At 42.8% G+C, this 27,422-nt stretch overlaps 1 protein-coding gene across 2 annotated transcripts in view; it reads right to left on the bottom strand.

The window, feature by feature from the left end:
- Positions 1–210: 210 nt before the first annotated feature.
- Positions 211–27,422, bottom strand: part of TAFA1 (TAFA chemokine like family member 1) — a 368,460-nt gene continuing 341,248 nt past the window's right edge. The window contains exons 5-7 of one of the 2 annotated variants that reach the window (XM_066594622.1): positions 8,588–8,712; positions 5,231–5,293; positions 211–1,025 (exon numbers count right to left, since the gene is read on the bottom strand). In XM_066594622.1, the coding sequence (XP_066450719.1) occupies positions 5,276–5,293; positions 8,588–8,712 (143 nt within the window). In that variant the 3' untranslated portion in view covers positions 211–1,025; positions 5,231–5,275. The remainder of the gene's footprint in view (positions 1,026–5,230; positions 5,294–8,587; positions 8,713–27,422) is intronic. The other variant, XM_066594623.1, reaches the window with a different exon arrangement.

Raw genomic sequence — 27,422 nt, 5'->3', positions numbered from 1 at the left:
GTGAATGCCACTACCTCCTTGTTCGGTTGATCGGTCAGGATCACACAGTTGCCGTTGGTTATACCATCAGTGTAAAAAAAAAAAAATTAATTTGGTTTATACTGTTTTATAGCCACCAAATATGATTTCACCATGACGACCATAAAAAACAAAATGAAACAAAATAATGTTTATTAAGACTTTTACTTTTAAAGGAATAAGCAAGTGCAAAACAGTGGGGTTTACTGCAGACAGCACCGGTTATACAAATCCTGCCAACATCCTATTTACACCAGTGATAATACAAAGATCCCGACAGCCACAGACTCATGGCCGCTCTCCATTGCGGGTGTATCGTGCTTTGACATTGCTTCCTTCTCCGTTGAACTTCCTATAAAAAAATACTTTGTTGGAAGATGGCGGGAGCGACCGTTTGAATAGAAATGTTGACATAATCAAAGCTGGCATGCTATAATCACACATGGGTAAAAAGCTTCCGGAACACAATAGAAAAAAATAACATATTTCATCATCAACATGTTCATCCGGAATTGAAGGAAGATCTTGATTCCGTGTAGATGTTGAAGATTCTCAAGGAGTTGGACGAGAAGTTTGACCGTTTGTCTGGCCACGTTTTTAACCTATTGATATAAACAGGGCAGTAGTCCTAGTATAGGAAGGAGTCCATAGTGTCTTACTGGTGCGTCCTCAATCTGTATATACATGATTCTTGGATGATATAAATCCATAAATCCACATCCAATAAAATAGTCCACGATTTCCTGTCCCCTTCTTGGCCAAAGTCAACATGTAGCTTGAATTTTTTTGCAATTGTTTTGTTCCTCATGGATAATTTTATTTCACATAGTGAAACCACTGAAAGTTCATCATCAAAAAGTCAAAGTGCAAGTAAAATATCCATTTGGCTTGTAAATCCTTAGGGTATTTTTTTTCAAGGAGATTGAAGTTGGTATATGGCGTCCTCATTCATCAGCAAGTGGATGTGACGATGACCAGAAAAACAAATCTTAGGATCTTGGATGAATCTGGAAAAAAAATGTTTAGAAATTAGAACTTTACTAAATAAGATCACAGTTAATTCAAAGTAAATTTCCATAAAAAATCATGAAATCGTCAGGAAATATACAGTAACTTTTCTATTAAGTAGTCAGAAATTCCATTTAGCCTTTTTTAGATTACATCTTTTTTTCTCAGAGCTGGGTGACAATCAATATGGCCTCCATTTAGGTTACCATAATCCATTATCTAACACGTTAAGGATACGGCCACACAGGGTTGATATGTTGTGTATTTTTCATCTATCTATCTCATATCTATGTATGCATCTATGTCATATCTATCCACCCATCTAATATTTATCTCATATCTATCTATCTATCTATCTATCTATCTATCTATCTATCTATATATCCATCTATCTATCTATTTATCTATCACATATCTATCTATCTAGGTAACTATCTATTTATCTATCTCATATCTATCTATCTATCTATCTATCTATCCCATATCTATCTGTCTGTCTATCTATCTCCTATCTATCTAGCTATCTATCTATCTCATATCTATCTATCTATCTAATATTTATCTCATATCTATCTAATATTTATCTCATATCTATCTATCTATCTATCTATCTATCTATCTATCTATCTATCTATCTCATATCTATCTATCTATCTATCTATCTATCTCATATCTATCTATCTATCACATATCTATCTATCTCATAATCTCATATCTATCTATCTATCTATCTATCTATCTATCTATCTATCTTCTATCTCATATCTATCTATCTATCTCATATCTATCTATCTATCTATCTATCTGTCTATCTACCTCATATCTATCTGTCTATCTATCTCATATCTATCTGTCTATCTATCTCATATCTCATATCTATCTATCTATCTATCTATCTATCTATCTATCTCATATCTATATAGCTCATATCTATATATCTCATATCTATCTATCTCATATCTATCTATCTATTTATCGATCACATATCTATCTATCTCATATCTATCTATCTCATATCTATCTATCTATCTATCTATCTCATATCTATCTCATATCTATCTCATATCTATCTATCTATCTATCTATCTCATATCTCTCTATCTATCTCATATCTCTCTATCTATCTATCTATCTATCTATCTATCATTATATAAAAAGTCTACACACCCTGTTAAAATGCCATATTTTTGTCATTTTAAAAAATCCAACGAAGATCAATCATTTCAGATTTATTTCCACCTTCAGTGTGCCCTGTTATCTGTACAATTCCATTGAAAAAACAAACTGAAACGTTTTAGGGTGGAAAAACAAAAATAACAAAACTAAAATAATGTGGTTGCATAAGTGTTCGCACCCTCTAATATTTGGGATGGGGTTGTGTTCAGAATTGGCCAATTACAGTTAAACTCATGTTAAATAGCAGTCAGTACTCCGCTGCCGTTATTTACAGGGATTCTGATTTCCCCCATATAAAGTTATGCTCTTCTAGGAGGATTTTCTATATTTTCTTAGTTGCATTTTTCAGCAAATACCATAAAGAACTTAAAACACATCAAAGAGATCTGATTGTTGAAGGGTATCAGTCAGCAGGAGGGGACCAGTACATCTCCAAGACATTAATATACCATGGAACACAGTGAAGACGGTCACCAAGAAGTGGATTACATTTGGCACAACAGTGACATTACCAAGAACTGGACGTCCCTCAAAAACTGATGAAAGGATCAGAAGAAAATTAGTCCTGGAGGCTGCTAAGAGTAAAGGAGCTGTAGGAGTTTCTGGCAAGTATTGGTTGTGTAGTGTATGTGACAACCATCACCCGTATTCTTCATATATCTGGGCTGTGAGGTCAGGGGAAAAGAACAAAGAAAAACATCCAAGCCGGCTATGTTTTGCCAAAACCTCCATTATGTGTGCCAAAAGTATGTGGGGGAATGTGCTATGGTCTGATAAGGGCCAAGGTTGGACTTTTTAGCATTAATTCCAAAAGGCATGTTCGGCACAAAGCCAACACTGCCATCACCAAAAGAACACCATACCCGCAGTGAAGATGGTGGAGGCAGCATTATGTGTGGGGTTGTTTTTCTGTTGTTGGAACTGGGGCTTTAGTCAAGATAGAGGGAATTATAAACAGTTCCAAATAGCAGTCTATTTTGGCACAAAACCTTCAGCCTCTGCTAAAAAGCTGAAGATGAAGAGGAATTTCACCTTTCAGCACAACAAGGACCCAAAGCATACCTCAAAATCACCAAAAGAATGGCTTCACTGGAAGGTTTTGGAATTGCCCAACCAGAGCCCAGATCTGAATCCCCCCTCCAAGATCTCTGTGTAGACCTGAAGAGGGCACTAGACATGAGATGCCCTCGCAATCTGACAGATTTGGAGTGCTTTTGCAAGGAAGAGAGGGCAAAGATTGCCAAATCAAGATATGGCATGCTGATAGGCGCCCACCCAAAAAGCCTAAATGCTGTCATAAAGTCAAAGTATTAGTTTCAGGGTGTGTATATTTATGCAACCACGTTATTTTAGTTTTTTTTTTAATTTTTCCCACCCTAAAAGATTCCAATTTGTTTTTTGATGGAATTGTACAGATAACGGGTCACATTGGAGGTGGAAAGAAGTCATAAATAATTCAACTTTTTTTTTAACATGACAAAAACATGGCATCATTTTAACAGGGGTGTGTAGACTTTGTATATCCACTATATCCATGTATCTATACATCCATCTATCTCGCATGTATCTATCTCAGATTTATTTAATATCTATCTCTCTACCCAGCAGTGCAGTCAACACGGAGGTCTTATCAGTATTTCTGGCTAGGCACCAGCTTGCGGTGTATGGGATTATTGTCGGAGTGCAGTCAATTAATGTCATTGCTGCAGGGCTCAGTGTTCAGATCCCACTAACAAAGGCTAACAATCATGGCTGTCCTGTCACATTGCGCTCCAGACTCTGTGTACCTTGTAGCTGTTTTTCTCTTAGAGTAGATCCAAGTTATGTACACAGCAAACAGCATTAATTATGGATAGTGCCTGCTATTATCCCTCTGAAGCCTCACAACTTAGTCGTACTTGTATTCTGTAGTCACTGGCCTTGTAGTGTTAAGGCCGCTTTCACAGGGCCGAAAAAATCGTGTGAGATTTTGAATACATGAATGATATAAAAATTGTGGCATGTTCTATATATTCGTGTTACTCGGAACGCATCACCAAATGTTTTTAATGGGACAGGAAAACACATTGCACAGTGTGGGGTGCAAGGTTTCCATTGAATACAATGGGAAACACTTTTCGATCCTCCGACTCGCATCACTTCTGTGAAATTACGTTCCTCAGCATGTGTTTCACGCGTATCAGAGGATCGCAAATGTTTCTCATTGTTTTCACTGCAAAACCCCGCATTACACTCGCATGCACATCGCACGGCATGCAAGTGCATGCAATGTCTGTAAAGGTGCCACTGAAAACAATGAGCGAGGCGCTCTGAGACAATGCCCAAAGACACCAGTATTATAAAGTACATTCACTGGCTTTTTTTTCAGTATTATAAAGTAGCTGCGGGCCCCACTACAGAGCAGAAAGTAGGTGCGGGCCCTGCTAAAGAGCACAAAGTAGGGGTGGGCCCTGCTACAGAGCACAAAGTAGGGGTGGGCCCTGCTACAGAGCACAAAGTAGGGGTGGGTCCTGCTACAGAGCACAAAGTAGGGGTGGGCCCTGCTACAGAGCACAAAGTAGGGGTGGGCCCTGCTATAGAGCACAAAGTAGAGGCGGGCCCTGCTACAGAGCACAAAGTAGGGGTGGGCCCTGCTACAGAGCACAAAGTAGGGGTGGGCCCTTCTACAGAGCACAAAGTAGGGGCTGGCCCTTCTACAGAGCACAAAGTAGGTGCAGGCCCTATTACAGCCTTTGCCTTGTCACCCATAAATTTTGAGTTTTGCCCCTGTGTAGTCTAGACTTCTGTCCTATAAGAACAGAACAGTCTGACTTTGTCTGCTGGAGCGCCACCTATAACAATATTTTTTAAGTGTGGTCTGAAGCATCCTGAAAATGAAAAACTGCATACTGTATGTGTCGCAGCTGCTGAGAGCATCTTGGTTATTATAATGTGGAAACTAGGAATTAATCCAACAGAAATGAAGATGACAACAATAACCGGCAATGATCAAGCTTGTTTTCAGAGTGACAACAATGACTATACCTACTAGGTTTCAGGGCCTCAGATGCCATCTTGCCTTGCATGAAGGTGGTCATGTGTGACCCTGAAACTTAAAAACAAAACAAAAAAGTGAAAAAGTTTACCCTCTGCCAGCAGAAATAAACATGTTGCATCTTAATATCTAATAGATGTGTTACTATTAATGAATATAAACTTACTCTTTGGTCAAAGATTTAATGGATTTTTAAAAAAGTTGCAAAATATAAATTTTTATTATTTTTATTAACATAGTTTTACCAAACAATTAAGATTAAATTAACAATTTTATCTTAGAAAGTGTCCATTATTAAGCACATATTGGGTCTGGTACCTCTGTTATTCCTCCTGGAAATGTATTAGTATTCATTTTGTTAATAAGGTGCGTCCCTACACAGTCATAGTCTGTCACCACTGATTGGACAATGTCAGGCTGTGTAGGGATACGCCCCACTGACAAAAGGAATGGTAGCGCCCACTTAATTTGTACATTTCCAGGAGGAAATAACAAAGGGACAACACAATGCAGAGCTCCAGAATATTTTGTTTCATGGGAAATGCAAGTATTTACTGAAACAGATATATCGGGAGAACTTATAGGTCCCCCTTGAAAACAATTTTTAGACATTTAGTACATCCAGGACTGTTTCTATCAAAATTATCAATTAAAAAGTGTCAAGATATACAACGCTTACAAGAATGTTGGGTCTGGAAAAAACAGCTGATAGCACCTTGTCCCATTCTGGGTAGCCCGACAATCAGGGGAAATGTAGTATTACAGGATGGTCATTCAAATGAATGGGCGTCCTGCAATACCAGGATGGCAGAAAGTCCCCCAGAATGGGAGCTGCTCCATTCTGAGTCATAGAGGAGGATCCTGAGTGGGTGACCCCGCTCTATGAAATTCATATGCCTTAATAGGGTATATGAACAGAGGAAGCCAACTTGACACAACCCCTTTAACTAGGATGTATTTGGAGTTTGCATAGACACTGGAGAACCTAGCAGGTACCCGGGCAAGCGCAGAGAAAACATACCCATTCCATGCAGATGTTGTCCCTAGTACTGCAGGTTCACAGTGCTAACCAGTAGTCAATACCCCAGCCATAGAGAGATGTGGTCAGTTGTAGGTAAAAATGGAACATTTAGGCCACTTTTTTTTTTGAGAAAATCACAGCGATATCGCATCTGTGTTCTGTGCGATATCACTGCGTTTTCTCGTGGTGATATCACGATTTTGTGTCACTACAAAGTCGTGCGACTTTGTAGCTATCTTTTGCCGGGGTTTGGGGGGGAACTTTAAATATAAGCCCTACCCCCAAAATAAGGCCTATCTGCATTTAAAAAACAACACAATGCATCACCTAACAGCCGCTGTCAGATCTGCCGCATGTCACCCTCTGCAGCTCCAGCAGACTTGCTTGTAGTGTTCAGCAATCGTTTTCTGCTCAGAGCTTATAAAAAATCCATGCCTCCAGGTAGCGCTGCCTGTGATTGGTTCATAGAGCGCTGCAGTGATTGGCTGAGCCGGGGCACTCGAGAACCAATCAGAGCCATTCAATGCGATGAACCTCCAAACCGGAAAGCGCTGGCTGAAAATTACAAGCAAGTCTGCTGGCGCTGCAGGGCAGACATGCGGCGGAGCTGACAGCGGCTGTTAGGGGATGTATTGTATTTGTTTTTGTTTTTTTTATGCAGCTAGGGGTTATTTTAAGGCTTTTACAGTAGGGCTTCTTACTGTAAAAGTTGTATTGTGTGATGCAACAGAAAAGAAGGGTTCATAGGGAAACGTGGGCTACAAAATATCGCAAATCGCGGCTGTATAGAGCACGCCACAATTTTGCATTTTCGCAGGCTACAAAACATTGCTTAATTAAAAGGAACCCATTGGGCTTCACATACCTGCGATTCGTAGCACTGTTGCATCGTGGGAAAATCACACAATTTTGTCGCTGTGTGAAACCTGCCTTACGGTGCGTTCTCACCTAACCGATTTGGTGCAGACTTCAATTCACATTTGTATGGTGAAACCTGATGCAGATCTACACCAAAATCCATAACAGAATTTGCAGCAAGTCAGCTATGTGTGATTGCACCCTCAGGGTGCCTACCCACTTGCGATTTTTTTTCCTGTGATGTTTTGCGTTTTTTCTCAAGAGCAATTAGTATAGAATGTGTTCTTGTCCATCTGGGTTTTTTTTTCCGTTTCGTGGGTTTTTTTCACATAGGAACTGTCAGTTGCATATGTCTCCTTTTTTTTCTCTTAATGCACCCATGATTGTCAATGGAGGGCTGCAAAAAACTCGCGAAAATCGGCAACGCAAGTGGGTAGGCGCCCTAACTGTAGATTCTGCCCAGAGTTACTTTTATTATAACCACAAATATACTTATTGGTTACATAAATATGGCTCAAAGTTCATTTACATTACACTAATGTGTACACTATCCTACCAAAAGTAATTGGACACCAGAGCAAGAATCAAAGTAGTAATTATTTCCATGTATTATTAGTGAGGCCTTTGTTGACCTTAATGACATGGGATACTTTCTACTAATGTCAGATACATTCAGCTGGTATTTCCCTCCATTCATCCTGCAAATGTCTGGTGAGTTCTCTAAGAGAAGATGGACGCTGCTCATATTCCTTGACACAACGTTCCAGTTCTTCCAAAAGATGTTTAGTAGGGTTCAGGTCGGATTCTGTGCAGCCAGTCCAATCATGGAACGTCCATATCCTCAAACCAATGTAAAACAGTATTCGATTTGTTACAAGGCACATTGTCTTGTTGGAAGTATTGTTGAGTATTGCCACATTGCACATTTTTGTCAAGAATGTCAGGGTACACCTCCATGTTCATGGTTCTTGCAACTGTGACCATCAGGCCGACACCATGCCGTGTAAAACATCCCCAGATCATAATGGAACCTCCGCCGTACTTACCTGTTGGCACAACACACTCAGGCAAAAGGTATTCCCCAGCATCCTCCACACCAGGTACCTCCATCTGATTGGGAGATAGAGTAGTGAGATACATGACTCGATAGAACTTTCTTCCATTGCTTAGCTGTGCAATGACGAATCTCCTTGCACCAATGTAGACGGACTGATGCATTTTGTTTGAGAGAACTCACTAAACATTTACAGGATAAATGGAGGGAAATACCATCTGAAGTGTATCAGACATTAGTAGAAAGTGTGCCATGGTCAGTATCCAATGTCATTAGGGCCAAAAGAGCCCGACTAAGTTATTAATACATGGAAAGAAATACTTTTGATTCTTGCTCAAGGGGCCAACTATTTTTGGTAGGATAGCTCGTACTCCATCATTTTTTGTATTATGTTTTCCAAGAACTAGCCGATACTTACTCTAGTGGTCTTTATCTTATTGCCAGTTGCACACATCCATCCTGAGTTATCTGGCAGAGTCTTACATTCTTCGCCCTCTAAACATGGCTCCATCTCGCACCACCACTTCCCAATAACTATTGAAGCTGCAAAAGAAAACAAAAAGGCCAATGTAAATTGCACAGAATACTCTAATAAGGCAAACCATGAATTAAAGGGATTGTCTGGTTTAGAAAATGCATTTTTACATATCCTATTAGAGCTTTCTTTCTGTATAGAGGGCAGTAGGACGTTTATCTATTAGCCAGAATGGAGAGGAACTATATGGAGATATCAACACATCAATGTATTACACTAGCAGTGTAATATTGATTTTCATATGTTTAATGCTTCATTTACCCTACAGTGGCGCATCAGGGAACTGAACATTTGCCATTGGTCTCCTGCACAGATTAAAGGGGCTGTGCCAAATTATAAAGATATTCCCCATCCACTTTATATTTGCTGAGACCCCCACCAACCCTATGTCCCGTCTTGCTCACTGCAGTGTCACTGCACCCCCCCCCCCACCTTACCGCAGTGAAGAGGACACTGAATGAAACATTGGTCACGCAAGGATCCTGACACTCCATTCACTTTCAATGGGACTACAGAGATAGCTGAGCGGCAAGGACTCGTGTATTTCTGTCAATAGTCCTCAGCCCTATTGAAATAAATGGAACGCTAACTGAACATGTTTGGGCAGCAGTCCATTCATTCTGATGTCACTAAGCATGGAGAAGCGACCCGTCAGTGAGGTGGACCAGGACCTCTGTTATTGACATGGGTGGGGTCTCAGGGTGACACCCACACTGATCAGCACATTATCCCCTATCCTATGAATAAAAGATAACTTGTAATTCTGGCACAACATCTTTAACTTTAGGTCCAAGATTCTATGCTGACACTTGCTGTTTTGTACAACAGCCTCATAAGCCATAGACAAAATAGAGAGAAGATGACTCATCATTCATGCTATGTGAGCTGTGCAGAGGTCACTGTGCAGGGAGGAAGAGGAGGTGAGCTGTGCAGAGAAGTGGAGTAGGTGAGCTGTGCATAGAGGGGAGGAGTTGAGCTGGGATTAAAATCTATTGTGAATGGTGGATCCTGTGTTATTTATGTATAGGTGTTGCTATTTATTGTAATCCTGCCTGTGATGATAATAACATGATTGCTGAAAAGTTCTCTTTACAGAACAGGAATGTCAGACTTTTTGTAGGCTTAGTAGTCAGTGTGAGAACTGCAAGATGTCAGGATTTTTTTTGTAACGTATAAGTTAAAATGCAAAAAAATAAAATAAAATGTTTAACATAAAAACTTTAAACAATAGGTAATTTTCTGATAACACATTCCAATATGCATTCTAAGAAATTGCACGTGGCATAAAGCAAAGGGGTCTATAAGTGTATGTCTGTTACTGCATGTAAGTGATACAGTTAAATTACAAGGTGTGTTGGTACTCAGTGCACATATGCAGGATGGTAGAACAGAATGAATCGCTGCTCAGAGACCTCCAGTCTAAATTTGGTAGCAGAGGCACAAAGAGGAGAAAATTGCCAACGGCATATCAACCAGGTGTCAAGCACAAGCCTCCACCGTCACAGCCCAAAGCCTCTGCAGCTGAACTGCTCTTCCCTGCCTTGCAAAAAAAATATATAGAACAATGTCGGCAGGTGTTTAGAATCGTAGCGGCTACTATACTGAATGTGGGGCCTTGTGTGCAACCATTAGCAGTTCAAGATATAGAGTATATCCGGACCACAATCCCATCTGCAGGTGACCACAGGGCATTGGGAAAGCCATACATAAAGATTTAACAGATTTATGAGGATATTGCTCATAGTTTGACCAATGTATATATCAGGATAGAAAAAAATCTACCTGAGCGGTGCATAAACATATGGCCGTACAAGCAGATGGCACGTAGCCACTGGCTATAGCCTGGACAACACATTATTTTAGTTTGAAGCTGTAAAAGCTATTTATGGTGAACTCAAAAAGGAGCAGCGCTGGTGAATTAGAGCGGTGTATAGTGTCAGACTACCAATACACTACTAGAGTACAGTGTACCTCAGGTAGTCAGAGAACTGGTGTGGCCATCTTGGTTTGTCCTGGTCCAGAGGGTAGCTTTTAGAGGAAGTGCAGTTTGACTATCAGTTGACTGCGGTGCCTTGTGACGCCACCGAAAATAAGATGCAATATCTGGTCAAAGGAATGAGATCCTTTTGGGATACACTTACTGGAAAATGGTTTGGAAGTGAGAGTAGACCCAAGAAGAGCCTAGTACGGTCTTGAAAAAAGACCACGGTGACATGGATGTGCTGCATCACCACACTGCCAGTTGCAGGGTGAAGGCAGAAAGTCCATTAAAGGGGTTGTCCGGCCACACAGGGTAAAAATTTTTATAATGCTGCTGCTTTCCTTTCAGTAAGGATAGTAGCACCCAGCATACAGGGGCTCAAACCGGCCGGCAGATCAGCTGGAATGTCAGTTTCTTACCTTAGAATCTGATCTTCACTGCAGCTTTCAAAGATGGCGCCTCTGTGCTGCCTTCCCACAATGCTCTGCGCTCTCCCTCTTCTGTGTGCGCGCTCCCGATGGTAGTAAGAGACATGAAAAGGCAGGATTTCATGGCCTCCCTCAGCTCACGTCCTAGCCCCGCCCACGACACGCCCACCTCTATTGAACTGCTCTACAGTCTCTCCCCGCCCAGGCCCCGCCCCCTGCTGCATACTATAATCAGAGGGGGTGTGGCCAGGGGAGACTGCGTTATACACTCATGTCAGGATAAAATCCTGGCATGAGTGTAAACAGCAGCACAGTGTATAGTGAATGGAGAGGGGCTGGGGAGAGCCCAGAGAGGACTCTCCTGCAGCCCCCCACTGCAAGGCTACCTACTGCCCCCCCACCCTGCTATAGTGAAACAAAACATTTCCCCACAGACACATGCCCTCATAGTGCCCCTCCCACAGCGACCCCCCCCCCTCACAATGACCCCCCCCCCACAGTGCACTCTCCCACAGTGCCCCCCTAATGATCCCCCACAGTGCCACAAACAGTGCCCTCTACAGTACCCCCTACACATGCCCCCCAGTGTCACCCCTACAGTGCCCTCCAAAGTAGCCCCCCTCATTCCCCCCAACCACAGCATTCTCCACAGTCCCCCCTCAACAGTGCCCCCCCAGTATTCCCCCCCCACAGTGCCCTCCGCAGTACCCCCCTACACATGCCACCCCCCCAGAGTCCCCCCCACTGCACTCCAAAGTAGCCCCCCTCCACATGCCCCCCATCCACAGCGTCCCTATACAGAGCCCCCCCTGCGACCTCCCCCACAGAGTCCCCCTTTACAGTGCCCACACACAAGTACACTAACAGCACCCCCCCTCCCCCCGGGACTTCTGACAGCCGGGTCTCCTGACATTGCACACACACACACACACACCACTGCACACCCCCCCCCCCCCCCGGGACTTCTGACAGCCAGGTCTCCTGACATTGCACACACACACATCACATACAGCAAAGGGAGGCTCATTTGCACACAAATGAAGCTAATAAGCTACTAATGGGCATTAGTGCCCATTAGTAGTTTATGCAAAATGATCGCTCAAACTGTCATTCCAGCTATCTTTTAAATGAACTTTCAGCGATCATATTTGCGTGTAAATGGGGCTTAAATCACCCCAGACAGATGTCTGTCAAGCCTCTGTTGGAAGACTTCCATTGAAGGAAAACTCATCACCTTCCATGGCAACCTGTTCTAGTCATTGATCACTCTCACTGTCAGAACATTTTTTCTAATATCTAATCTGTGTCTCCTCCCTTTCAGTTTCATCCCATTGCTTCTAGTCTTTTGTAAATGAAAATAGGGCTTGTCCCTCTGCACTGTGACAGCCCTTCAGATATTTGTAAACAGCTATTAAGGCTCCTCTCAGCCTGCATTTTCCTGATCAATCCAGTCAGTGATTTTGTCATAGAAGGAAATTAGATAAGCCTGGCATAACAAATTTGTTACTAACCCATCCTAGCTCTGGTTAATTACTCCATTTTCATCCAAGTACTCGCATACATGCTGTTTAATAATTTGTTCAAAGATCTTTTCTGGTGTAGAAGTCAGGCTCACAGGCCTGTAGTTTCCTGGATCCACCTTCGCATCTGGCAATTCACAGCATGCCGCGATTCTCTGCGGTAAGCCTCTCTGTCACATAGGCTCACCGTGGAGATTCATCTGCCAGCTCCTGCGGCAGAGATTCGCCGCAGGATTTCGCAACGCCCGTAGACAGGAGCCCTAAGTCTGTTTCTCATATATGAGTTGTATCCTTATGCAAATAGTGGAATGTACAAAGGGAAATAAAGAATGCAACAAAGATGGAGATGAGTATTCACCTGACATGGACGGCTAACCCAGAGAAGGGCTGCCACCACACCTTGAGTCCTGGTTCACTATAAGTTGATACACTTCTTATGCACTCAGGCATCCGATGTAGGAGAGCATCAGGGTGGAATACAAAATGGCAAGTTTGAGAAAGCAAAGTAAATATAGGAGTTAATGAAAAAAACATGCTCATAAGAAAAGTGTACAGATGAAAAGCAGTACTTACTATGGAAGGAGCTGGAGTTTTTTCTGTCGATCCACACCTTCTATAGTAAGTACTGCCTTTTCATCCGTACACTTTTCTTATGAGCGCATTTTTTTCATTAACTACTATAAATCTTTGCTGATGGCACCATGGACATAGCCAGTTCTGCTTTAGAATCCTGTTCCATCTCCTTAATTCCATGGCCATCCACTGGGAGGATGGATGAGAAGACCACCCGTGCTCCTAGTTCCTTCACTTTCCTGCGGAGGTCTTCAAAGTCTCTGCAGATAGTTGCAAGGTCCTTTTTTGCAGTGTCACCAGTCCCTACATGTATTAGTAGGAATGGGCGGTGTTCTGTAGGACTGAAGAGTCTTGACAACCTATCAGACATCTTTGATTTGTCCACCTGGAAGACAACACCCCTCGTGAGGTGTCAGGTCTGCAGACAATGGCCTCTGTTCCTCTCAATAGAGAATCCTCCACAACCAGCACTCTCCTTTTCTTCTTCATAACAACACTTCTTTTTCTTCATCCAAGAGGATTCTGAGTGCTTACTAGACTGTTCTTTGTGGGCAAAGTCATAGCTTCCATTACTCGGCTTCTGCAGATACACTGAACATTTATTTTGCTTCAACATTCTAAAGAGTCACTTCTGCTCTGTCAAGGAAAGCCTCACCTTTCTCAATGAGTTTCAATGTAGCTATTTTCCCTGAAGACTTTGCATCTTTATCTCCAATAGAGACACAAGCTTGCATTTCTGGCAGGTGACGTTTGACTTTTCCACTGGTATGTCTACAAACATATAGCATATGTTGCAGCTCCCCTTCCATGTTGATGTCAACTTCCAAACTTCTAAAAGTCAAGAATTCTTGTGATGATAGATAACCTAAGATAATATTAAGTGTAAAACTTCTGGTCTGGTGATGTCCTCCAAACAGCTAGACCCGGCCAAACCCAGCATTCATCCCACTCATAGCGACTTTTCACTTTTCCCAGTGAATATGCAAATTATCTTCCTGGAGCTCCAATCTCTGGTCTTTTAGGTTGGAAGCCATGGTGGAGCATTGCGGAGCTAAGCTTGTTTACCTGAAAGTGCAAATTCTGTAGCTCAAAGTGGTTCATCCGCTTTGCAAAGTGAGGTTTGCATCAAATATCATGGAGTAAATGGGGAATCTCATGAAGGAAGCTACCTCAGGTACGGTGTGCGAGTTCAGATCGTCTACCATGCTTTATTATTTCAGTGACTTTTGTCTGAGTATATGTAGTGATCAATACAAAGGAAGTTCTCTCTGCTGTATAATATATTTTTTCTTCTGACGCTTCAGACTTGTTTTAGGCCACACCCATGAGGAACATTGGGAGAGTTGGTCATAGATCCTGTTATGTTCTGAGAAGAAGGTTTAGAAGAGACACTATGTAACAGAGATAGGCTTTAAAGAATAAAGCATGAGCTTCTTATCATAATTATAATGGGCCACTCAGAATGCTGCTGGGTATTGTCATCTAGGACAGAAGAGCTTGGGCCAATTCACCATGCAGTTCCTCTAGAGAGGGAAGTCCTGTACAGCTTCTTGCTATCCAGTTGCAAAGAGGATGGGGCCAACCAGAGTTGGGCCCCGTCTTTCCACAGACTCATGATCTATCTCTACATATGGATTGGCACCATTATAACTTGACTTACCAATACATTGACTATTGAGGTCAAATAAAGTATACCTAATATATAATATAATATGACATTGGCTGTGTGATGGCTAATATTGTATAATATCTACATTATGATAATCATTGCCCTATCCGTAGCCAAATCTCCACATTTCTATTCTGGAGCGAAGCTTCTGCAGATTTAATTTTAGGCAAATAAAAACAAGAGCGTCTAACCCACTTGGCAGCGATACAAATTTCTTCACAATGAAAATCCTTAGAGGTTGCACATAACATCTTAAATGATCTGGACACCATGCTTCTTTGAATTAAAAGCAGATCTGAGGATTTTGCTGCTCTTACTAGGGGCTATTTTTCATTGAATGCGGCATATGAACAGCATAAGAATGCCAGAAGTGGAGCTGAAAATATACAATCAGACACTAACAATCACATCAGCTTCATCACATCGCCGTCATTAAGTGGAAGTTTTGGGCACTTAGAACGTCTATTTTTTTCTAACGAGGCTTTCCTGTCATTTTAATTACTATACTACAGAGCTATCTCCCGTATTTTGCATATGCAAATATACATGCAAAGTAGTCAATTCAGACTGAACTTATCCAAAAGAGAGATTTCCTGTCTTCATTAGCTTCACTGCTAAATTCCTAAATCTAATGTATTTTTTAGAGCGTGACCTTTCCACACGTCTCATAGTCACAGGAAGCCATCACCAGGAGATTAATAGTCCTTCATTATGTTCAATGTTCTCAACAAAATCACACAAAGCGTTTTCTATCACTTTCCTAATTTTTTATTGTGCTTATAGATTTTCTTAGTGACCATTTTCGGCATTGGTTTCATGGGCGCCGGTTGTGGTCAGCACTGCCCTTCATCACCCTCCTCCAACGCTATTATTGACATTTCCATCCAGGCTCAGACTGGCCTACAGGGAAACAGGGATATCCCACGGTGGACCCTGAGACAGGGTGGACCCCCAGTCACCCGCATGAGCTGCACACCGACTCTGCATATATTGGGTAAACAGGAGACTATCAATACCTTCCTGCTGCATTCTCCATATAATTTAGTGGAGAAAGGCTCTCATGGAAATACACTTACCTTTATAATGAAATATATGGAGAATGCAGCGGTGAGTTATTTGTGAAAGCAAATCAGTAGAGATGAGCGAGCGTACTCGGAAAAGCACTACTCGCTCGAATAATTTGCTTTATCCGAGTATCGCTGTGCTCGTCCCTGAAGATTCGGGTGCCGGCACGGAGCGGGGAGCTGCAGGGGAGAGCGGGGAGGAACGGAGGGGAGATCTTTCTCTCCCTCTCTCCCGCCCGCTCTCCCCTGCTCCCCGCTGCGACTCACCTGTCAGCCGCAGCGGCACCCGAATCTTCAGGGACGAGCACAGCGATACTCGGATAAAGCAAATTACTCGAGCGAGTAGTGCTTTTCCGAGTACGCTCGCTCATCTCTACAAATCAGGTAATATTTGCAAGTAGCTCTACAGGTGTCCCCCAGAATTAATTTTACTGGTGGGCCCTAAACACCCCAGTCCGGCATTGTTCATATCTGTTGTGCAACTGTCGCCACATCATCCCTCCTGGTACTGTTTGGACGTGTAGAGTGCACATATGCTCAGCCTATCTCTTATAGAGCCAGTGCGCACATCCAGCTTTCCTGTCCCTAGCCTATCCTAGTCCTTCCTGGGCTTTTTAAGATCCTATACCCCACTGGAGAATGCATGAACAATAAGGCTCCTAGTGTACCGCAGGTATTCAGCATTCTGTCTGCCTGTTGGTTTTTGACCCTTAGCTTGTATTCCCAGTCTTCCCAAACTCTTCCTGTGTCAGCCTTGGCCTGTTTATTGCATAAGTCTTGCCTGGTAATTGCAAGAGCTCTGCCTGCCCTGACTTTACCACGTTATCTAATTCAGTCCTAATCTGATCCCTCAGTACCACACTCCGCTGACTGTTGACCTGCTTGGGTCAGATGTCACTGCACTGAGACTACTCCTGAGCTAACATCCAAGAGATACCCTGCAACAAAATACCATATCCCTATAAAAGGAGTTAAAGGGTGTAGGTCAGGAATGTCTTGGCACTGCCCAAAGGATTAGCTCAAAACAAATCAGTCATTGATACAGTGGGCCCACGCCTGCTGCGTTACAATAGATATGAATGCTTTGGGCTCATACTATTAGGTGGTGGTTAACTTTGACTTGAGGCAAGAGTATCAGGCTGGAGTTCTTTGGCCAGAGGTCATGAATAGAATGGAGTGAACTGAACAAGGAGAACCCTGTTTCGGGTAAAACTTTGCTAAACGTTTGGTTTGGCAAGAACCCTCAGCTTGGGCGGTTCGTTTTGGTTGAACTTATTAAAGGAAGAAGAAGTAGGAAGAAAGAGAAGAAGAAACAGAAAAGAAGATGAAGGAAAAAGAAAGAAAACAATGAGGACAAAGAAGGAAAAAATAATAATTTTTCCTTCTTTTTCCTTCTTCCCCTTCTTTTTCATTTGCCTTTCATTTCATGGTTTTTCACAATTCCTTAAAAACAGCTCAAGAGTTCAATAGCTGACCTAAGAGTGATACACACGGCTTTTATGGCTCTTAGACATTATTACATACCAATTTTATGGGTATTGGTGAAGTTCTGGTTCGTTGGAACTACCGGTAATTCAAATCGAACCAAATCTTTTTCTGAAATTTAGCTGGTTGAACCAAATTTTCAAATGTTCGCTCATTACTAGTTATGAATGTGAGGACTCGTCCTCTATTTATACATAACAGAAGTTCAAATTCTTGGATCTTCCTTTCTGACTTTTGGTTTGTACTTCATATGTGGACCAAGAAAAACACAGCCGTCCAAATTCTTGAATCTTTTTTTTCTTTACTTCCGTGTTTGTTACTTTAAGTATACGACGAAGGAAAGCACATTTGAAGCTATTAATGCTTGATACTTTCTAAATATTTCCACAGGAGTTTAGACAACAACCTTGGGGACTTCTCAGAAACTCTTTGTACTGGTATTTTTACACATGAAACACTCATACAACTGTGCAAATTGTTTTAACTGCTTTTTACCACCAGGTAGGGGGTCCTCATGAAGTCTTCATTTGATACGACTTTGATTTATCCCTTCCCCCTTAAGGAGTATTATTATGAAGTTTATGACCCAGAAGTAATTGAGTAATTTAATTTAACTTTTATTTTCTTTACAGAATTTCTGCAGTGTCTGCACAAGCAAAGAAAACGGAGGCAAATTAAATACTGCACATTTAATGTCAATACATAATGCGTCATAAAATCCAAGGACAGTGTGCAATGAAAGAACTTGCAATGGCAACATGGCAAACGATAGTTGGAACAGCTTGGGGAGCCAGTATCATTATGTCTTGACTAGTGTTGAGTGAACCTAACCAGTAGAACCATATATCAGGTCGAAGTTTGCTAAAAGGTCAGTTCGGTACGAACCCAAACCAAGCCTTTAGAAAAGTCTACTGGTTCGGTTTGCTCAATTCTAGTCCTGAATACTGGTGTATAACACTGTCTAAGAGCCATGAAAGCCCTGTATAATACTCAGTGTTATACAGGGCTTTTATAGCTTTTTGACAGTGTTATAAACCAGTTTTAGTGGCACTGGTAAAGTTTTGGTTCGGTTTGAACTAATTTGGACTGAACCAAACTTTTTGCAAAAGATTGGCGAACTGGCCAAACCAAATTTTTTAAACGTATGCTAATCACTAGCCTGTACACATAACATAACAATCTTCTTTAAAGACATCTATCAAGTGTTATAACAGAAATTAATATCATAGACAAGAAGTGGAGTTGAGTGGATACAAGTGGAGGTGCCAAGTTCAACGCCAGCTGAGCTCACACCACAGGGGACAGATAACAAGTCAGAGCAACTAAAAGTAATAATAGACAAGCACCAGTGGACATGCAGAGATGGAATATAATGGTCAGGCCCTTAGGTGCATAGTAAAAACATTGCTGCCAATGATGTCACATGTTACCGTATTTATGATGACATCACACTATATAAGATCTCTATACTTCATGATGATAGATGCATTTAGTTGTATAGTGAGATGACTACAGCTAATGTGATCCCTGTGAAAATAACATGATATACCACTGCACCTCCATATTATGGAGAGGGAATAGCAGGATATGTGTTCTGGGTGTCAGGTGGATGCTTCTCACCTAGCACCCAGCCAGGTTGGTGGCATTCTGTGGTGCCCATTCCGGTGAGTAAGATAGATAGAAATAATGGTGACATTGGTAATAAGTGAATGATTTTACTATTAATAGCAGTAGCTTTTGAAACTTAGGCCTCATGTCCACGGGCAGGTCAGATTCTGCATGCGGGATCCCGCAGCGGATTCCATCCCTGCCCACGGCTGAGGACCCTGCTTACCCATCCAGGTCTTCTTTTTCCTCTACTGCGGATGTGTGCGGAAGTGCCAGCAGGACGCCGGTGCACATGCGCGGTAGAGGATTTTTTTCTTCAAACTCCTGCTTTCCTATGGAATCATGGAATCCCCGGCTTGTCTGCAATGTTAATTGTGGATGGGCCACGAATTGGATGGCTTCCATCAACTTCAATGGAACCGCACTGAAATGGAGCATACTGCGATTTGATTTCTGAACCCAAAGGTCCAAAAATCGAATCTGCATGCTTTAATTCAGTTGCGGACGCCCATGTTTCCCTATGGGTGGCTTGAACTGCAGATCATCCATGTGGGTGCCCCTCGTAGATTCCGCAATTCAAATCTGCCCGTTGACATTGGGCCTTAAGCAGTAAAAATAGCAGAGAGAAGGAGCTGTTGGGGTGGGGGGAGTAAACCATAAGCTGGTGCCATCTTGAGAAAGACAATTGCAGAGTAAGAGGAAGGTTGCGTGTCTCTACTACTACTACAGGGTGGTGGCTTTACCTCGGCGACATCGCTGTGTCTAAGATACTCCGGTGTAAGAACTAATAATGCAGAGCCAGGCGAAATAGACCATCTGGGACTAAAACATGGATGTTCAAAAAACCTGAATATTCAAACTTAAAGTGGGCCTCTGGTTTCCTGACCACCCTCAGGTGAGCTATCTTACTCTCTCACTCAAGAGAGAGAGTTTGCAGACAAAGAGACTGTTGACCCGTCCAGCCCTGTGGGCCAAAAAGATTGTGCAAGGGGCTTTAAAGACTTTGTGATCTGTCTTTTGAGGGACCTTGAACTTTGTTATTTATAAGTAAAAGTGTTCATCAACAGTTTATTTGTTCAAGAAAATACTTTCCCTCGTGAAGAGAAGCGGAGTGTTAAAATTGAAGAGGTTGTTAAAGCCACATTTGGTACTTGCAAATGTGGTTGAATGAGGAGCGTCAGGCTTGAAAAAGGCTATGCTCGGTTGTATCTGCTTTTATGGAATAACAAAATCTATTTTTTGACACCGCACCTTTTGGAGCTGCCTTCAACTTTTTCTGATGATCTACCACCTAACTGCTGCAGCTAATCAGAGCCCACAGTGGTCACGTGCCGTTCTCCTGGCATCACCGCTCAGATGCTGGGAGCCCTAATGCCAGGAGAATTGCAGTTGACTGCTACGGCCTCTGATTGGCTGCAGTAGTAAGGTGAGAGCCAGTCCATAACAAAGACCGGGAGGACTACGGGGCTGCAAGGCTGCATCACCAGGGCAGAAAAAAGATAAGTACTACTGCTTTTGTTCTTTTCCAGCTGTACTTAAAAAGTCATCTGACAGCCTGGCAACCTGTTTAACTTTTCTCAGTGTTGGCCCTCGTCAGACATTGAGACTTCCCTCCATAGCCCTGCTGTCGGATGAGGTCGGACACGTTTCTAACAGTATGCAGGACAGTGCTCCGATGTTAGAGGCTGTTCTGCATATGTATGTTAGAGTATACAGGACAGCGCTCTATACATATGCAGAACAACCTCTAACATCAGAGTGATGTTCTGCATACTGCAACATACATATGCAGAGCGGTCTCCAACATTGGAGTGCTGTCCTGCATACTGTTAGAAACATGTGTCAGCCGTTGTCCAACATCAGAGATATCTTAATGCCAGATGAGGGCCGATACTGAATTGGAAATAGTTAATTTTCCAAAAATTGCTAATAAAATCATCATGACGGTTCATGTTTATGTGTTTCTGTTGAGTAATTCCAAGGAATCCACAATGCGCTTTCCCATCCAAAATATGTAAGGGCTGGAGCGAAATTAGATTGGACAGGGTTAAGACTGATGCACTCACATAAATCTATGGGCCTATACTGCACCTCTGTAGGTCCTTGATCTTATCATGGCATCTTCCATTACGTTCTAGCATTCTGCTAGGGCAGAATACAGGCTGTATGAAGACACCTTATGGCAAGCACAGAGAGTACCTATGGCTATGTTATGTGGAACAGACTTGCTGTGTGCATGAGGCCGAGCAAAGTTTGTTCCGCTCCAGTCTAAATTATGGAACAGTTTATTACTCCATTTTCTATAAATACATTGATCAATACTTATTTAGCTTCGGAGGCAGGTCTACGAGAGCAGAAGAAGCATCATTATAAACTATATGCTGTGACTGCCAGTGCAGGGTTTAAGCTTTCGGCTGAGTGCAGTTATTTTAAGGTGATTCCTATTCCAGGATTTTGGGTTTAATTTGATTCTATATTATACAGGAAGTTGTGCAGGGAGCAGCAAAACAGCGGATTTATTTCTGTTGAATTACAACGATTAGGTTACAGGAATGACAAATGAGAGACTACATCATTGAGGACCCTCCTGACCTGGCCGCACAGTCCTAGCATTACTGTATGAGGGATAATGAGGGGCAATTTGGAAGCAGGGTAGGCACTAGAAAAGTGAAATTAAAAGTTCAGTAGATAATCTCTGCTCCCGCTCCAACCAGCTTTCCATAAAATGAATTCTAACATTGTCTCATTAAGTTATATATCGGGTTTTGTATGCAGAATCCTGTTAGCAATGATATAGGATGTCAGGCCTAATGAGAATCTGTAACTCAAGCGTCTCCGCTAGATGAAAGTTTCAGACGTGAGAGGTAAAAGGCTATGCTACTCTCCGACTAACAAGCACCTACAGAAGGAAGCGCAGCTCCACTCAAAGGGAGTTCTGAAAATAACTGTTTTATGGTGTAAACCGAAAAACATCAAGCGGGAAAGAAATACCTAGAACTGGAGGGAATGCGACTCACACCACTCGCCGTAGACTTCTATCCACCTGTTCCTGACATCTACAACAATTGAACTCTCAAAACTTTTAACATACAGACTTCGGAATTAAATGTGGACTTTACATACAGTCAAATTTTAGTTATTGACTTCAGCATTCCATCCGTTAATTTGTAGCACATTTATTCTTTAGGTTTACACTGAATGAACGTCACATTAGGAACAGCAGTAATGCGGTACCACGTGATATCGCGATCTGCAATCAGATAATGTGCTAACTTCTACTATGCGCAGCAGAAGGCAACACTTGGTAGTCATGGATAAACTTTGGGAATACTTGGGGGCGAATTGTTGGTGCCGGAGGTGCATTACCAGTATTTCTGAAACAGTTGCACTTGTTGGCTGTTCCCAAACCACGGTATCAAGAGTTTACAAGACTGGTTGAACCATGGACAGACATAACAGAAGATCACACAGTGGCAGGCCATGTGTGGTTGATCCTAGAGGCGAGCAATGATGTGTCACAGTGGACCAACTAACCCAACAGTACAACAGCGGGAAAGTTAGACAAATTTACACAATGAACACATTGTGTAACTTGCATTAACTGGAGTTCAACAGCCAAAGACTGAAAAGGGTGCATAGCCCCAAGAAAGACGTCAATGGACCCAGGATGCATGACAGAACGTCGTCCATATTGTTGAATCTAATTCGGACATGGGTCGAGTTGAGTATGGAGAATGTTCCTCACCTTGTGGAAATTGTTCCCTACATTTGAAAGTCATGATCACCCAAAAAGGTGGAACAACCCATGATTGAAAAGTGTTCCTAATGCGGTGATCGCTCAGTGTATAATAGTGGTGACTTTTTATGAAATAATTGGATCTTTGATCTCCTCAGGCTCCAGGACCCTGGTGAGATTGTTGTCCCTATGCTGTCTATAATTATGCCCCAGGCTGAACTTCAGATGAATTGCAAGATGAAGACTTGATTAAGAAGCAAAGAATAAAACAATGATTATTAAACATATCTTATATACAAAAATAATCAAAACATAAAATAAATGAAAAATAATCAAAATGTGCAAAACATGAAATCAGATGCTGCACAATGCCCGCTTGCCTAATGATAATAATAATGATGCAGGTTTAATGACTGTAGCAATGGACAGGCTGTTGTGCTTTGTTTTGCCTGTAAGGGTGCTGTAAGGAAAAACAATTGAAAAATGCTTGCGTGAGAAAGCCCTAACTATTTCAGTGAGCGTATCACCCACACGGAGAGTACGCATTGCATTCTGCTGCGTGACGACAAATCCCCATACACTATTTTAGCGTATATGCACGTGTAAGATAGAGCATGGTGCTTTCTTTTTTTGCGCATGCATTTCGTGTGCTGTGTGTGGGAGGCACAGTTGAAAGTATTGTAAAGCTGCTTACTGCGTATTACACACACAAAACCCAAGTGCGTAATACAAAAGTAAAAAAATGCATGTGTGAGAAAGCCCTTAGTAGACTGTTCTCTGGGGTTAATTTGCATTCATTAATGAAAAAACCCACATGTGATATGTTGAAAAACTAGCTTTTGTTAGAGCTGGGGTCACCACCAGGGGTGCGGGGGCCCGGGCTGGCATCTCTGTCCCGGTTTCCCCCACCCTGGTGGTTGGTCGCGGAGGCCGGCAGCGCACTCCGCATCGTTTGCGGGCGCGCCCATCAGCTGGTCGGCCGCGCGGCACTCTGGACGGTGTGTACCGCCGGGGGAGGCGGTTTCTTGATTCCCCCTGGTGTTTGTGTGACCTCTCCCCACCCTCTGGGCGGGGAGTTCTATATACAACCCTGCTCAGCCAGTACTTCCTTGCCAGTGATTGGTTTAGCTTTCATTCTGCCGACACCCACAATCTTTGACCTGACTTTTGTGCTCTGACTCCAGCGTGACTCTGACTTTGCCTCTGGTTTATTCCTTTGTACTGCGCACGTGTTTTCTGGTTCTGACCTGGCTTGTTTTGACTTTTCCTTGGTTGCTGTTGTTTATGTCAGCTATTCAGGTTCCCACTAGTTTGTTTCCCTGTTCCTCCTCCCTGGGGTTCCGGACACTAGTGCAGTGCAGGGACCGTCACCCAGTTGTCGCCCTGCAGTTTAGCCCAGGGGGGCAAGTAAGTAGGGACACGGGAGAGGGTTGGCGTAGGGATTCCTGTCCTAACAGAAACACTGGCCTAACTGTTGCTGGGAACCTGTTTAGACTTTCCCGTTTAAACCCTGACATGGAGGCTGGTAAGGACCTGACTAATCAGGTGCAAGCCTTAACTGGTTTGGTGCAAGATTTGTCCACTCGGCTTCAGCATCAGGAGCAGACTGCTGCTGGTACTACAGGCACCATTGTAGCAGTTCTGGGTTCGGGGGTTGAACCTAGGGTTGCACTACCTGACGTGTTTTCGGGTGATCGTAAGTTGTTCTTCGTTTTTCGTGAAGCATGCATTTTATACTTTGAACTACGCCCCACTCATCAGATTCGGAGTACCAGAGGGTGGGCATAGTAATGTCACGCTTGAGAGGTGACGCGCAACACTGGGCATTTACGAGGTCATCCGACTCACCACCTCGCCAATCGGTCCACGCCTTTTTCATGGCCCTCAGGCAGATTTATGACGACCAGATAGAGCGGCATATGCTGTTAGCAAGTTGTTAGGTCTTCAGCAGGGTAGTCGTCCTGCTGAAGAGTTCTGCTTCCAGTTTCAGCAGTTTTGTGTGGAGTTTAGATGGAATGACTGCGCTCTAAAAGATTTATTTTTCACTGGGTTATTAGAGCCAGTTAAAAATCTGTTGTTATCGCACCCTGAACCCGAGACCTTAGAACAGCTTATGACTATTGCTGTAAAGGCCGACCGTCATCATAGGACCCGACGCAAGACCGGCAAACCGGCCGTGACCCGATACGAGAATCTGCCCCTGACCTCAACTACCAATGGAGTCGAGGCTATGGAAGTAGGCTTCTTGTCCCCAAAGAAGCACAAGGAATTCCGGCTCAGGAACCAATGATGCCTATATTGTGGAGGTCGAGGTCATCGAGTCGCCAGCTGCCCAAAAAACAGCCGTCGGAAAACTTCCGCTCCTAGGCAATGTCCAGAGGGATCGCCTAGGAGCTCAGGTACTTCTGGAATGTTCTAAAGTGTTGGTGCCATTCTCTATTACGTATAACATGCATATCCTCAATGGTCTGGCTTTTATTGAGTCAAGGGTAAACTTTGTTAATTTTGAGTTTATTAAGTCTATGTCTGTATGCCTGTTACCAGTGAGTCCCCCCATCCTGGTCTCAGGTATCGATTCCACCCCATTATCAGCTGGGTTAATCAGAAAGAGGACCCCTGAACTATTTTTTTTCCGTAGGGGCGCTACATTCGGAGGTGTGCTCCTTCTTGGTAATGGATAGTATTTAAGTGGATTTATTCCTTGGGTGACCCTGGCTCCGGCATCACAACCCGCAGTTTGATTGGTCCACTGCTGAACTAGTGCAATGGGGGCAAGGTTGTGGTGAGCATTTGGTCTACGTCCAAATGCACTCCACGGAGTGTATGGTAAAGGGGTTACCTCTGGAAACTTGAGGATTTTTCTGATGTTTTCTCTGAACAACTTTCTGAGACATTACCCCGGACGAGGAATGGGATTGTAAGATCGATCTTATTCCCGGGAGTAAGATCCCTAAGGGGGGAATTTATAATGTAACTGTTCCTGAACGTGAGGCAATGAAGGATTATATCAATGAGAGCCTCGCCACGGCACTGTGTGGATTATAGAGCCTTGAACAAGATAATCATCAAAAACCAGTACTCCTTGCTGCTGATCCCTGATCTCCTCAACCAAGTTGTAGGGGCCCTTTGGTTTTCCACATTAAACCTCTGGGGGGCCTATAATCTCATCGTATCAGAGAGGGGGATGAATGGAAGATGGCATTTAATACTTCATTGGGGCATTTTGAATGTCTAGTCATGCCATATGGGTTATGTAAAGCGCCAGCTGTTTTTCAAGGTTTTATGAATACCATTTTTCATGACATTCTGGGCACATTTATGCCTGTTTATTTGGAGGACATTCTGGTATTCTCTCCCGATTGGGAGAGTCATGTCAGGCATTTAAAGACCACGCTGTCCTGTCTTCGAGCCCATCAATTGTATGCTAAGTTAGAGAAATGCCTATTTGGCGTACAGGAAATTGTCTTTCTGGGTTATGTCATTTCTCCATTGGCCATCCGGATGGACTCGAACAAGGTCACGGCCATCACTGATTGGGTGCATCCCACCAGCTTACAGGCGTTACAAGGCTTTTTGGGGTTTGACAACTTCTATCGGAAATTGATTAAGAAGGTTCCTGCGTTGAAACTGGCTCCCCCATTTGTGGGTCCTTTCTCTATCACTAAAGTGATTAGTCCGTTGGCATATGAGCTGGCACTATCGGACACATGGAGAGTCCACAAGGTGTTCCACAAATCGCTCCTCAAGAGATGTCAGTCTAAGTTATGTTCCTGCCTCTTCTGGGTCTCAAGCTAAGTTACGTTTTGTATTTATATAGTTATCTTTGGTGTGCTTTGCTACTTTTCCCTATCACCATCGAGGGAGAGTTCGAGTCACCTCAGGATGTAGGGCTGCCCTCATCACTCTTCTTATAGGCAGGGTCTCCTCGCATTAGTAGCTTAGGGTCAGTTTCCCTTTATTTCCCTGTTTGTTTCCCATATTTTGTGTTACCCTTGTTTGTACCTTATGTGTATATTCCTTTTTTTTGGACATAATATTTATGTCCGTGCAGGTCGTTGTAGTTGTGCCTTGCACTGATATAACATCGTAATAATACATGCAAGGATAGCTGAGGTGAGTGTAGTTATGGCATCAATCTCCAAAATCCACCCCTACGCCAAAGATATAAGCAACAGAAGACCATCAAAGAGTGAAGGGAAGGGGTTGTGTTGGGTTCAATCCCCAGCCAAGAGCAGCAAAGAAACATTCTTGATTTTATCTTTAAAGACCTGCATCAGGATAAAAATAATGTTATTTTTGTTTGGTTTCTTGACATTTTTGTTCCTGTGGTATACTGTGCATCATACGCATAATATCCTTTGAACTATCTAACACGTTCAACCGCTAATTAACTAATTTTCAGCTTAGGTTATCACATGGAAACTTGACTACAGAAGTTCTTAATTCCTTCAAGATATTACCAAGGCTTCCTTGAAGGATAATGCACAACTTCATTTGATTTTTATTAATAAGCAAGTTTCGAGCTGGCTAATTTGAAATAGTTTAGATATCTGCAGGCATCATGTCTCATTTAGTAGGAGCTTTGCATGAGAAAGTCTGAAGCTTTTTCCACGCTTTCTCTAATTAACTCCTTCACCCATGACACTACTCCGGC

The sequence above is a fragment of the Eleutherodactylus coqui genome, chromosome 3 (genome assembly GCF_035609145.1).
Source record: "Eleutherodactylus coqui strain aEleCoq1 chromosome 3, aEleCoq1.hap1, whole genome shotgun sequence".
Classification (NCBI taxonomy): domain Eukaryota; kingdom Metazoa; phylum Chordata; class Amphibia; order Anura; family Eleutherodactylidae; genus Eleutherodactylus; species Eleutherodactylus coqui.
The sequence above is the reverse complement of the archived record's forward strand: the minus strand, read 5'-3'. Positions and strand labels throughout refer to the sequence as shown.